Source organism: Vitis riparia, chromosome 8 (genome assembly GCF_004353265.1).
Source record: "Vitis riparia cultivar Riparia Gloire de Montpellier isolate 1030 chromosome 8, EGFV_Vit.rip_1.0, whole genome shotgun sequence".
Lineage (NCBI taxonomy): Eukaryota > Viridiplantae > Streptophyta > Magnoliopsida > Vitales > Vitaceae > Vitis > Vitis riparia.
Window position 1 is genome coordinate 17,566,269 of NC_048438.1, and position 15,274 is coordinate 17,581,542.

At 32.1% G+C, this 15,274-nt stretch overlaps 2 protein-coding genes across 2 annotated transcripts; both read right to left on the bottom strand.

Moving 5' to 3' along the window:
* Positions 1-405: 405 nt before the first annotated feature.
* On the bottom strand, positions 406-4,660 carry LOC117920443 (60S ribosomal protein L10a-1). Its single transcript, XM_034837978.1, has 6 exons — positions 4,596-4,660; positions 4,325-4,365; positions 3,189-3,408; positions 2,682-2,847; positions 1,594-1,799; positions 406-662 (listed from the first exon to the last, which is right to left on the bottom strand). Exons 2-6 carry the CDS (start codon positions 4,327-4,329, stop codon positions 609-611), a joined length of 651 nt encoding a protein of 216 aa, XP_034693869.1. The 5' UTR covers positions 4,330-4,365; positions 4,596-4,660; the 3' UTR covers positions 406-608.
* Positions 4,661-7,873: 3,213 nt separating this feature from the next.
* Positions 7,874-11,849, bottom strand: LOC117921327 (cytochrome b-c1 complex subunit 9). Its single transcript, XM_034839195.1, has 3 exons — positions 11,650-11,849; positions 11,088-11,135; positions 7,874-8,172 (listed from the first exon to the last, which is right to left on the bottom strand). Exons 1-3 carry the CDS (start codon positions 11,767-11,769, stop codon positions 8,125-8,127), a joined length of 216 nt encoding a protein of 71 aa, XP_034695086.1. The 5' UTR covers positions 11,770-11,849; the 3' UTR covers positions 7,874-8,124.
* Positions 11,850-15,274: the final 3,425 nt, after the last annotated feature.

Genomic DNA, 15,274 nt, shown 5'->3' on the forward strand with positions numbered 1-15,274 from the left:
GGCTAGCATATCGGTGTCTTTTTTTGGCTAAGCATGTAAGTTTTCATTCAAAAGCAACCTATCAACCTTGGATGGACGTTCCTTAGGCGTTTTGACCAAATTTCCCGAAGTAAAAAGATGGATATTGTGCTTTGAAATGTGGCATTTTATTGAAAACTTCGGTCGACAGTTATTTTCTTCCCACTAACCGCCAATCAGAATCAATGGCCACTAATACACCATTTAATATGCTTCTCACATTTGAGAATGCAGGAACAGCAATTAAACGTTATCCCTTCAAACTGCCTGTGAAACACTAATCCAAAAGTGATATTTCTCTAGTATCAAAGAAAACTGATTGTGGAACCAATCTTCCATAAAAAATTCAGGTGAAAACATAAAGACAGACAACATTCCAGAGCTGAATTGTGAAACAAAATCATATTAGAACACAAGTAAAAAAAAATCTACTTCGGACTAACATCAATGCTTAAAAATTAAAATCTCAGGTTCAAAACAGAAGGATCCAATAAAGAACAAATATAAGATCTTAGGCATTTTCAGATAATGTTTTAACAGTCTTGCGCAATGCTACCACTCACTACAAAACTCTCATAATAAGCAAATTTCTAAAAGATGCGATTGGATTTCCCCATGGTACTCTTCAGGTACAGGCACCTCACCTGATTGCAGGAACAGAAAACAGCAAAATGATTACTAAAGAACATTTAACTAAAATGCGAAACAGCTCTAAAGAAAATATGAAGTATATGTACCATCAAATATGCAATAAACCTAGAAGTACATCATGGATCCAACCAGTAGCATGATTATAGCAAAATGTCAAATGAGCAAAGGGTCTCTGTACAAGCAAGACAAAATACAAAGGGATCTTGTTTCCATTGCAGTATTAATTGCATAATTTTAGTTAGCTAACTTTTTTGGAAAAGGAGAAAAAAGAGAGGAAAATATCCAAAATCTCTTGTTTGATTTGCCTTGTGAAGTAACATGGAAAATCAAATATGATAGAAAATTTTATGCATTTACAAATCCTTCAATTTTTTTTATGTAACAGAGGAAAGAGGATAAATAATTTGGGGATACAACAAAACCTAATTAAGTTTATAATTATTCTTCATTTTCCTTCACTTTTATTTTCCTCCTTATTTTCTTTCCTTTCTACTTTCCCTCATACATTCCATGATCCAAACACATCTAAACAACTTCCTAACAACCTTCATTTGTAGCTGATGCAGGACTATGGTATTAGCCAGGGAACGAGTTATATAACCCACAGACAGAACCATAAGAAATATTCATAACAATCTAATGAGACACCTTCCTCATGGGCTACTCAAAATACAACCTAGCAAATCACACATTGGCCAAAATTGACCAAGATGAAAGGATCTGAAATAGCATTTGGACTGCAACAAATAGACCAAAACCTACATGTGAATGGTATTTATAACCCACACGATTACAGGGTTTCTTATTTTATAAGAAACAAGATAAGGGTACATAGTCATGCAGTTGAACCCTAATTTTCAAAGCATAGGACCTACTTAATGGTTAGCTGCTTTGTCATGTTAAATGTGAGGTTGCTGAACTTACATTTTGCCAATTTTTCTTCAATAATGAGACAAGGAAGTTGACACTAAGTTGCACATTCTGGAAGATCTGCTTCTCCTCCATGCTGCAGTTGCCCACAGCAACACCCATGCAGAGAACCTTCTTAAGTTGGAACTTCACCATTGCTTTTGTTTCATTAACTTTTGACTCAAGGGATTCCTGATGAGTCACCAGTGTTGGAAACTTCCCTGCAGTAACCACCTGACAAGTATAAATATGATGCAAGGAAGAAATGTAACAAATGAACCTAGATTTTAAGCTATTACACTTAGTATCATTATATTATATTGATCAATATGATAAATTTACTAAGGTACTTAGTATGATAATGCCTCCTAAAGGGACACCAAGCAATCAGAAAATGAGAATTAGATTTGAGTCATATTTTTGTATGTTTGGATAGAAAAATAAAAAATATATTAAGACAGCAGTGCCTAGCAAAAGAGGTGCACCCAATGTACACAAGTGGTACACAAAAGCTAAATAACAGACAGAACACAACTGGAAAAATCATATTGAGTCATATTAACACACCGATCCCCCAGTGAGACACACTTTAGCAGTGTTGGACAATCCACCTAACACAAATACTTGTAAAATCATTTAAAATAAATCAACCCCATAAAAAAATATCAAAGAAAATAAACACAAAAACAAAAAACAAAAAAGGGGGGAAACAAAAACCTATCAGGCCAACTCTTTATTACTACCAGAAAAACATGAACATATTCAAATCATGTGAATATACATGTGAACAAGACATTCATGGGATTCAGTTTTCACAACTTAGGGACCAATCATTGGGAAAAAATAGTTAGATGAATCCAATGAATGCACATTTTAATCATCACATCATACAGCCTTCCATCACCAATCACAACCAAAATGTGCATCCTATCGATAGATGTTCTTCCAAACCAAGTCTAGCTGCTCTTGTTAAGAGAACATCATTATCTTATCCACTGTATACAACAATACATCCACTCTAAGATTTAATATAACTGCTAAAGGTTAACGATCATAACAATAATGAAATGGGCAACTAACTCATGGCAAGTAACACCACTTGCCTGCCTTGTTGAGACCAGGGCCTAAAAGACGAGGGATCTGCTTGATGACAGCTTCAGATGCAAGAAAAGCATGGTACTTCTTGGCAAGCTTCTTGACCAGTTTCTTGTTCTTATTGAGCTTTTTCAGCCCTTCCACATCCATGTACTCCAATCCTATTTTCTCTGCCTGCCAGTTAACAACGAGGGAAATGTTACATCAAAGAGAAAAGCTATATACAACTCATACTTCAACTGTAAAAGATGACTCTGAAATTCTAAGGGGAATATAACTCAATATTTTCAATTTGCATAAAAGTTCAGCATACATCCTTAGAATAGAACCACTCATATCTGAATTTATTTTTGTATAGAAGGGTACATTATTGTAAAAACCTAGCCATACAGCTTATAATAGGAAGTATAGTGTCACAGGAAAATCAAGGATTAAAAAATGATAGGAGAAATCAAAATCAATGTTTATTGTTTTGTTCTCAGTTATTTGTTAGATAAGTCAAAACAGTAATTTACCTCTTCCACATGCTGAGCATCACCAAGCATGCAGATCTTCATCTTAGGACGAGGGATGTGTGGCAGCTTCACAGACCCACTAAAACGCTTGTCCTTTTGGGGATCATAGTTCTTCAGTCCAATTTGGAGTTCAATGGTCTCAACGAAGTTACGCTTTTTCTCCTTTGCATCTCCAACAATCTGGGTGATGGCCTCTCTCAATGCCTCACTCTGAAGCTTGCTGATAACAGAAAACAGACGGCAAACATATTGGTTCTATATTCATAAACTTAGATCATCTTTAAAAGTTACAAAAAACTGCAGTACCCATTTCTTTTTTTCTTTTTTTCTTTTTTATATAGGACTACAGTGATCATGTATTTCAACACAGCATACAACTTAACATTCAATAAGCATAGTTGTAACATCTTTGGAAAGAAGTAGGCATAAAGTTCAAAGATACCATGAGTCCTATTAAATGCTTGAATTTCATTAACAGGATGCAAAAAAATAGACAACCAATATAGCATGAAACAAAATGCTTTTCCAATACAAAGACACCACATTGATCCAATGCCAAAAATGATGAAAATGGGAGAAAATTGCAGGTTCAAAGGTGAATTCAAAGCACATACAGACCTATAACATTTGGTTCATATCTTGTTATGCACAAATTTTTACCCACATTTTATTATGCAATTAATATCGGGAAATGCATTATTTGTAAAAGGTGAAGTGAGCAGGTACAGTCAATCAAATCCTAATGGATTGAATGACTTGGACTACTTATAAGAAGTGTATTCAATCAATCAAGCAGAAAAAGTCAAACAATCTCCGTTTAAACAAAGCTAAGTAAAGCTTGACAATGAAGAATAAACGTAGAGCTGCATTTCAATAAAAAGTAACACAGAAATTCCTCTTGAGTAAATGGATATGTTCATAAATTTCAACAAACAAACTACAAGAGCAATGTTTGTTAAAATTTTGGAACACTTTTCTTCCTCTAAAAAACGAAGGGCGCCGATCTCATTTCGTGCAAGCAAGAAGATTAACAGTCCAGTTCGATTCTTAGTTGATTCAGCAAACACACAGACACATTAAAACAGATAGAAGAGACACTAAAATACGCTAATACATAGAGAGAAAGAGAGAAGTACCTCATGGCTACTGCTTTCTGTTTCTCTACAGTTTGATAACTCTGTTGTCATTATAAAAAACAAGCGTGCGTCAACGTAATCCAAAAATCACACTACGTATATGAACAAAATGGAAGAAAAATAACTAAATTATAGATTTGATAGATTTGTCGGAAATTATTGAAAAATATCGGGATTTAGAAAAACATAAAGCCGCAGACAGATCTTCAAATGAAAATAAACCTACAGGAATGGAGAAACCCCAGAAAGTAAAAGGGGAGAGTAAACATACCTAGGAGAAGAAAACCCTAGAACGGGTTTGGCGACTGCAGCCGAGAAGAGAGATAAAGGAGGAAGATGTTGTGAGATATAAAACCCTAGACACGTGCCAAGGCTTTTACTTCTGGGTCCTTTCAGTTTTAATGTTTTGTACATTGCACCCGACATTTTTAAAATTGTCAGAAAACTCAAAAACGTAGGGCTCGAAGGAGTTTTGTGGTAAATTTGGGACTCAATTTGTTTGATGAATTTTTATAAAATTTATTTACCAAAAGAATACGTTTTCTATTAAGATAAAAATAAAAATAAAAATAAAAATAACCATTTTCTTCACTCAAATATTTTTTTTAAATAAATAAATCTAAAAAACATTTTAAATCTTAAACCAACTTATTTATGACCTTTGTTAAAAAATAAAATAAAATATTGAAGCATCCTAGAGGTTTATCTTACATGAGACTTCGACCTCTTAAGAAATTGATATGCAATGTAAATAATAATAAAATCTTAATAACATTAAAATCTTCTTACAAGGAATAACATAAGTTAGTTTAGAAAATCTATCTACTACCATAAAAATTGAATTGTTACAAAGCCCTGTTTTTTACCAGCCTTGCACCAAGTCCATGTTAATATCAATCCAAAGTTGAAGCACAAATGAATAGACAATATAAGGAATTTGTAGTAAATTTTACATTTTAGGTTTATCTAATGCCAGGACTTAAAGAGTGAGAGCACAAATCATTTTTTAAATTTTGTATTATTTCCTCACATTTTAAATTTATTTTTTGTATTTTATAATATAAAGAATACGAGGAACGTGCAAGGAATGTGAGAATGAAACGATGATCTTGCTCATATTTTTGTACCTTCATTAAAATTGTAAAAAACTCTCAAATCCAAATTCAAATTATTTTTAAAACTAATTTTTCCACCATAAGTTTGTTTATAAAATTTGTTTTTAAAAACAACTTCTCAAACACTTCTATTTTTATAAAATATTTTAACTTTAAAACAAAACATCATAAAGCATAGTCAAATCTGCTTTTATGATCTAAGCATAAATACAAATAAAAAGCAAAATTTAAAAATGGTAAATAAACTTCTTATATTTTTAATACTATAATATCAATATAATCTGAATTTAACATAACAAACATGGTAACTTCCTTACACTATAACAAAGTAAGCAACCGTACAAGTAATATCATCTTTTTTTCAATTCAATTTTACATACATGAAATGAGAGTATGAGTCATGCTAAAAACAACTAATTAAGTTTATATGGTTTTTATAATTATATTCAAATACATTATAATCAATGTTATATAAAATATATTAAAAATTAAATATGTTGTAGTTTTAATTTCATATAATTAACCAAAATTTTTTTATTGATTATGGTTTAATCACCTAATACCTTTACTTAGCCTATGATCAAAATATCAATACAAATACTCATTCCATATTACAATGTTATAGTAGAAGAGGATCGGGCTCCCATGAGGGTAAGTTTTTTTTCTTGGGAAGCGTCTTGGAACATAATTTTGACCATTTATCAACTCAAAAGAAGGAATTGGAATATGTCAAATAAACGTTACTTATGTAAAGTGGAAGAGGAAACTAGTGACCACTTGATCCTATTTTGTAAGAAGGTTACAATGTTATGGAGCTTGTTTTTATCTCTTTTTGACGTGCAATGGATCATGCATTCCTCAATCAAAATGAATTTGATAAGTTGATATGGTGCTTTTGTGAGTAAGAGAAATGAAAAGGTTTAGAGGGCTACCCCTTTGTTTAATGTAAACCTTATGTAATGAAAGAAATGAAAAAGTGTTCAATAACACTAAACGATCTGACCAAGCTTTAAAACTTTAATTTTTGTATATTTTGTGAATTGGGGTAGGGTGTATTTAGAACATTTTTTATCATTGATTGATTTTATAGAGTGACTTTTCTCTAGATAGGAGTAAGGTTTTCTTCTTTCTTTTTGCCTAGCTTCTTGGGCGTTGCTTGTATAGTTTATATGTATTATTTTCACATCTCCTAGGTTTTTTTAATACAATCTCTTATTTACCTATAAAAAAAAAAAGCCAAAAAATTATAGTATTCAAATTTTATATCAATTTAATTTTTATTTTCATCCAATTCTATTTTTTTATCTCACTTGTTTATTTCATATAAACCTAAAATTATTCATTTACATACAATTATCCATTATCCAGTTAAAACCAATTCGTCTCATTTCTGCACCCAAATACCCATTCATCTTGAAACCCATTTATCTCGTCTCTACACCCAAACACTCATTTCATCTTGAAAAATAAATTGTCTCCATCTCATCTCTGCAAACCAATACCAATTCATCTTGGAACCCATTTATCTCATCCATGCACCCAAGTACCCATTTCATCTTGAAAAATGAATATCACGTTGGTCTTCTTAAGTGCGTTGAACTGTTGTTGCCCCACCACAACCCCTTTTATAGCTTCTTTAATCAGAATTATAAGCTAAAAAATTAAAATAGTACGAAAGCGAATATGCAAAAAGCCTTTTACTTGTATTAAAAACAGGAATTTCTTCTTGGATTATGATGGGGTTAGCTTCCCCATTTTATAGTGGATTTCAGACTGTTGCTCGGCTGGATGATTTTCACTTTCTGCAGGCTTTCTCCCTATCCCCCCCAAGTTCGCAACGTTCAATTTTTTATCAGACACATTCTATTTCTTCCTACCCAAGTAGAGATGCTCCTCCATACACGAGATGAAGGTTGCTTGATTTTATGCACCTCCAGAGTCCAGACAGATGGGAGTGTCTCACCATACAAATTCTAATTTGCACAAAGCATGGACTTCAACATTTTTCCAATATGATGAAGCCACTTGTATGATAATATAAAAGCGTTATTTCTCCATACGTTGTTGTATTTTATAATTCCTTCAAAAAAAAAAGTAACAGACTACTAATGTTTTTTGGATTTTCTTCACTAAACCTACTCAAAAGGGAACCTCTAAAGCTAGAAATTCCTCCTCATTATATTTGCATTTCCATGTACATATGGAAATTAAAATCGGTTTGAATGAAATTTAGGTGTCAAAGGGACAAGGGACAAATTAGTTGAGTTCCAAGGCAATGTTAATTCTTCTAGGCATATATATTGTGAATACTATGTTGTAGTAACATGGCAACATCTTTACCAAATATAGCAACAATCACCGTAGTGGATGGTAAGAAAAATGAAAGTTAGCATTAAGTGATGAAAATGTTAACAACCAAATAAAAAACCAGGTATCAAGAAAATAAACTAATTTTTGATTCTCATAAATCAAACTGAAACTTATCATGTTGAGCACAAAGCATTGCACCCAAAACAGGTTTTACCATCTTCACAGTTTGAAGCATTCAGTTATACAAAACCATGCTGGAGAAAAATACTCAAGTAAAACGCTTATTGCAACAATCATTTGCTACCTAATGCTTGACCAAATTTCAAGAAGCTTGCAACTTTTAAATGGGAAAAGATTGTACATTTCCACAATTCTTCATTCTGATGGTCTTTGCCCCAAAACTGGAATGTCTTCATATCGTTTCTGCATTGCGACAAAGACAAGCAGTCAGTAGGGCTAGGAAAAAGCCACAGTAGCAAATTTCCTCTTCTTTTTCTTTAGCAAGTCACCACTATAGGTAGAAATGAAGTGATAAACTTCAGGAACCTTAAGGCCATTGACTAACTGCCTTTACGTAGTACGTCTTATCTCTATTAGCATGCAATGCTTGACATGGAAATAAGCTTTCACCATGGAGAAACCGTTGGGTAGACCAAAAAATTCCAATTGAATAATTTGAATGTCACTAATTTTTATGGCTTTTGATTTTTCCAAAAGTGCTACAATGGAACTTGTAACTCACCAATACAATTTCTGCCAGCTACTTTTGTGGTTTTTTTTTTAATAAATTTCATGGGGAATTAATAATGTGAAAAAGAACATTTGGCAACAAAGATTAATCAAGTGAGACATACATAATAGGTGACTTGCTATAAATTACAAGTTTCCAGCAAACCTCTGCAGGGCAGCCAAAAGGAGTCATGTGCATTGCAAAGATCCAATAAATTAATATCATTATACAAGTGCTATATTTCTAAGCTGAGCTAGTGACACAAGCTTTAGCTTTTGTAGTCCTACTGTCTATCAGAAACTATTTCACCCAGATTCACAGAGCAGCTCTCTCTCCACAGAATAATGTGAAATCTGGCTGATTCATTGAGCACCATTTCTTTTAAATACAAAGGTGTTATGATAGTAGGATCCAGAGATAACCTATGCCCTCTACTAGTACACTATTGTGGAAAAACTAAGCTCCAGAGAACGCAGTACTAGCTTTGGCTTTTGTGACCCTTCTAATGTCTGCCACAAACTCTTTCACCCAGCTTCATGGAGTAGCTTTCTCCCCAGCCCACAGATCTGTGTGGAATCTGGATTATTTCATCAATTGCCCTTTCTTTTAAACATAAAGGTGTTCAACTCTCTAGAGTTCAGGCCATAACCAGGGCCATCTGCTAATACATTATCATCGAGAGACTAAGCTCTCCTTCAAGATTGGAGATCCCTAATGAGATCAGGCTCTACCAGTAGGAACCTATTCCCAAGCCAGGTTTCCTGGATCCTAGTGTTCCTAGTCAGGGAAAAATAGATGAATGAAGCAGGGGGCAAGCGGCAAGTCAAATGTCCCCCTTAGTTTGATGCACATACAGTCTATGATTTTATGAGGAATCATTTCAGCTGGCTCAGATTCTAAGCACAGACACTGCTAAGGAAAAGCCATATCCATGTTGAACTTGGCCCAAATGGTTCCAAATTTGTAAATCCATTGTTTGACATTGTATGCATTGTTGACAGGGGTTAGACATTTTGGGATGTCAGCACACCTCTTCCTGAAAACTCAAACATAAAAGGGGCTAATCATCTATGACCCTCTATGGTTTTCTATCTTCTGTTTGCCTATTAACAAAAAAGGGGAAAACCATATGATCTCGTTTTGTTGACCAGAATGAGAGATTAGGAATGAATACTTCAACCTAATTCCTAGTCCCAGATAATGGCAATGATGTTTTCAAATTTGCATTATATGTTTGGATACAATAGGAGTCAAATAGTAGAAATAACATCTCATTTTGATTTCAATATTTGACAAAGAAATAAAACAAGAAAAATAAATTTATTTTCAGTAGTACACTGTTCAATATTTACTCTACATTCCAACAACCAAAATAGCACAAAAAAAGTATTTAGAAAAAAAAAATGTTTCCAATTTCTTCTGCCACTTTTTTGAAAACCAAACAAAAATATTCACTCTTTCATTAACCAAAATAATAAAAAACTTGATAAGGATGAGAATTTGTATTCGACATACCTACTTTCTTGGATAGTTTATCAAGTGTTTTTTCATCCCTTGAAGGGGAATGAGATTAGAAAGGAGGTGTAAAGGAATGAAAATCATGAGTTAAAGACAGACTCTAGATGAAAATTTCATTCTCATTCCATGCTACTATGAACAACCAAACACAAGAATAAGCTATAAATGAATCTGCTCAAAAAAAAAAACAGAGAATGAGCCACAAAAAAATGGGAGTCCTGTTCGGCTATTCTATTTCTAGCAAAAGAACAACATATTATATTCATTCAGCTTCACATGCGTTCCAAGTTATGAAATTGTTGGTGTAGAAATTAGATAAATAAGTCAATATTATAAAATAACCATGTAATATGATCATATACAAAAAATACATCTCTATTGTCAAGTTTGCCATCTAAAAAAACATATCTGTAGTCTTATTCTCCTGTTGGCGAGATTATAAAAATGTGACCCTATCTGTAATAACATTTACAGTCTTTCGTCCACAATGCAGTTTTGAAAATAGCCTAGCAAGATATGTTCCCCTAGCCTTGAGAATTGTGCTTATCATATACAGTACAAAATTTTTACCTTGATCACTTTACATGCAGCACAAACATATGATTTTTTTCCCACAGCACAAATAGGACATAGACACTTTGATTCTCTGATTATTCCATCCTTCATTATGGCATAGTTTTAAAAACTTGGAAATTTCAGATGCCATAAAAAGGGATGCATCTGACACCCAAAATATAAAATGACATGTATAGAAGCTCTCAAATGTTTAGTTATGGCGTATGCCACTCAGCTTTATCCTCTAATTAATTGATGGATTTCTGGGAAAAAGAAAAAAGAAAGAAAATGAAAATTATAACCTCTAAGATCGTTATTTGGTCATAAAAACTTCAAAAATTGGTCATAAGAAGTAAGAACTTCAAAAATGAGTATTAAAGAATCAAACATTACTTAAGCCACCCAATAGACATTCCTATGACAATAGGCATGAGAAGGAAATTAGCAACCTGAGCAACACAAGATATTGACAAGTGCATAAAAATAAATGCTGATCCACGTTTAGAAAACAAAACAAAAGAGTAGTTTGTAATACCCCAACATTGTTGCGCTCCCAGAGCTTATGAACTCCATAATCCACAGCCTAAAAACAGGAAATCGATTAGAATAAGAACCATCGTTTCAATCATTACCAAAAAAAAAAACAAAAATGAAAAGAATCGACAGGAAAACGCCATATAAAGTAACACCATCTGCCAATACCATTGGAATCCTCGATCAACAAAAGAACATAAAATTGTGAGGTAATTAAAAACCTCAAAAATTGCAGCAAAAAACCAAGATTTAATAGACAGATGTTCTTCCAGGACCCGAAAATGGGTTGCAACCACTGTCCTGCATTTAGTTGCTGAGATTAAAAAAAAAAAAAAAGTCTGCGAATTTTCCATTCCTTTGGATCCAATACAACCAGAACCTCTATTCATCCACTCGAGGAGATTTTCCTTTTATTTTCCTTCGATTTTCTCAGCAATCAAACACAGTTATTTGGCTAAAATTGAGGTTTTCCATCTTCTTTTATTTTTCCCGGGTTTTTTTTTTTCTCAGGGGTCAGTCAGATCGGATGAGAATGAATTGAAATCCATAAACTTAAAACTTACACGTTCTCCAGCGAAGGCGCCGAGGATGACGAAGGTAGCATAGACGGAGGTGCGGCGCATGATAACTCTGTAGAGGCCTTCGAGAAGACCACCTCCGCTTCTTCGAGCAGTGGAATCCATGGCTAGAGTTGTTGGGTTTGTGGGTCTCCTTCCTTTCTGATCTATCTGCTTAGGGTTTGCAGAGCAAAATCGGGAAAACGTGCTGGTAAATAAGCCGTTTTATAGGTCAAACTTAACTTGCCAAAAAACCGGTCGAAGTTCGAGAAGTAGGCTTCATTGGGTTGGGTTCGAAGCGGACGAGCAGATTTAGGCCCAATTCTGCTGTGGGCAATGTACAACTTCTGGTGGGTGGGTTCCTACTGGTTGCAATCCGGCCCAACCCTAAATTTGATTTGCGTCGTCTAGGGTGGACTACTTTATGGCGTGTTTGGTAAGAAAATAAGATTTTTTTAATATAAAAGTACAAATAATAGTTAATTATATCTTTGAGAACTATTTTAGAGAATATATCTTGAAAATTTCCAATTTTTTTTTTTGAAAAAAATTATCTTGTATTTTAGTATGTATTGTATTTGGACATTATTGGATAAAATATTAACAAAGATTTTTAAGAAATATTAAATAATATTAATAAGTGAAATGTTTTACTATAATTCACCATTTCTTATTTTTCAATGGAAGATGACAATAATCATAGTACTTTCCTAATATAGGTCGTAATCATTTTCGTAGCCACTTTCATCACACTCACAACCAAATTCTCCTCGTTTGATTGAAAATTTGATTATTTATCATTATTATTGCTTGTATTAATTCATTTATTACCTTTATTGTCATTGCCCCTACTCGTTGAAATAAGTCATTTTCTACCTCATTATTGGATTCCTTATTAAACTATTCACTCGTTGAAATCCATTTAGTATAATCGTTATTAAAATTAATTTCCTCATGAACTTCATCATCATGTTCACTTAGCCTGTTATTCTTGTTTCCTGCATCATTTTCTCAACCTTGAAGAATGCCTAGACCAAGCTATAGGTAATTGTGAAATCAAGGTTTGGTTAACCTCGGCTTTAATGATAACAAAATAAGGTTTTGAACTAATGTTATATTTCAAGTGTGATTAAGTAAGAAGATTTCAAAAGTGACAATCACAAAAACAAAATCAAGCCAAAGAGAAATTAAAAAAAAAAAAAAAAAAACTTCAAAGAGAAGTGTTTTTTAAGACCTAAGTTACACAAGATCTATTTGTAAGGTTGTTGGTACATTAGATTTTTTATGAATTACATTATTAATTTATATAGCAAAATCATCAAAAAGTAATTTTGTTTTAAATTCTTTAAAAATTAGATAATTTTATGTTTTCAACTAAAACCTCATGTCAAATTTTTTTCAAACTTGTTTAAAAGGTTTTTAAGTTGAAAATGATGGTTGTTGAGCCAAAAACGTCTCAACTGGTTGAATTGGATAAGGAACTAGTCGACCTATTTACCTCAACCAGTTGAAGGGTGCAAGAACTTTATCTCTCTTCTATAACACTTGTTCAACTTGTCGAGGTTCAATGGTCATTTGCCAAATATTAAATACTAATGGTTGGTCAACCAATCAACTCCCAACTCGACCGATTGAACCCTTAACGGCTAGTTTGATTGTTTTCATTTATAAAAAGATTTCAATCTTCATTGTTTTAAGAATTTAACATTCCTAAATATTTCTTGAATATATTTGAACATTGAGATAGTGTTTTTGAGTGCACCATTGTTTTAAAACTTGCATATTATTAGTGTGCATTTAAATCTTAGTTTTCCTTGTACATTTGAACCTAAAGTTTTATACTAAGATTTTGTGATAATATTTTCTATATTCATTTATAGATCTTTGATAATAAAAGTTTAAGTGTGTGATATCACTTAGGGATTATCAAGTGTGGGGTATCACTTGAGGGGTTGTTCAATAGTGGGGTATCTCTTGAGGATTGTAAAGGATGCTTTGAGCCAAAAGTCCAATAGAGTGAATTGGAATCATAATCCAATTATATTGCTTAAAGCTTAGTTTAAAAGTCTTGAAATAGTGGAACCTCAAGTTTGGGATTGAAGTTAGAGGAGAGTAGACGTAGATCGGGATGCGTTGAACCACTATAAAAACCTTGTGTTTGCATTCTCTCTTCCCCACTATTTTACTTTATATACAATTGTCTTTATATTGTTTTATTATATATTTGTATATAATTGTCTATTGCATTCATATAATTTGAATTTACAAAAAGAGACCATCACTTTATTCATCTCCCTTTCAAGGTGTTTATCTTAGGTTGGATTAGTCTATTATTCTTGTTTCTTGCATCATTTTCTCAACCTTGAAGAATGCTTAGACCGAACTATAGGTAATGATGACGATCCAACCACTAAAGGCTTATTTATAGGAGGGACCTCAACTTCAATAGCTATAACATCCCCACTATTAGTCCAACATATGAACATTTTGTTTTACCTCTTAGATTCAAAATATTTGTATCGATTTTCATCGTTAAACGTAGGAACAAAATAGATTACCATCTTGCTGATATAAATCAGGGCAACTCCATGATCTAAAATCTCTATCAATGCATCATTGAATAGGTTAAAGATGAAATAGTTGTCCAAACTCAACACCGTTAATCACATAGATATCTTTAATTGAAAAACATATTGTGAACATTTTCAATTTTACATGTAATAAAAAAATAATTAAAGGGTCAAAGGTAACATCCATTAAAATTAAAAGTAGTTCCTATATTATTAAAAAATATTATTTGATACTAATTTTGAATTAAAAATGCAAAAATAATGAATATTTTAAAATTGTATGATATGTTTTAAAATATGAAAGATGGATTTCTACTTTACATATATTTTCAAAAAACACATGCATTTTTTATTTTTTATTTAATTTCAGACTTTTCAATAAGTCTTTTTATTTTTAATATATTTTGTTTTATTTTACTCCAAAAAAAAAAGGGGGAGAATTACCCTCAAGGGTAGGATGGAAAAAAAAAATACTGAAAATGGTGGGTAGATTTGATAATTCTTATGAAGACCTTATATTTTTATTATACTAATTTACCATGAATTTCCCAAGTCTATTTACCAATTGAGAAGTACATCTTATTTCCTGACAATTATAAAGTATAAGTACAATACAAATGCAATATAGTTACAATGAAAAAAAATATTAACATTATGATACATTACAATATACCAAAATGACAAAATATTGAATTCATTTTTTACTGAACTAGCATTTCTACGCTATCATGTTGTATTCCTATCATAAAGTATTATTGCAAGCCAAAATTATAAAAAGACAACAAAAATACACTATTGTAATTTCAATACATAAAGTTGTTGATGTATAAAAAAAATCTATAAAATTATTTTTTTATATAAAAATATAAAATGTGCAATAAAAATACACTATAATTACAATATAAATACAATAACATTACAATATATTACGATAAGGTAAAATTTTGAAAATTTCAAATTTCTTATAAAATTGGGCAATTGTGGGTTTTTTTTTTATATAAAAATATAAATGTACAATAAAATTACACTACAATTACAATATAAATACAATAACACTACGA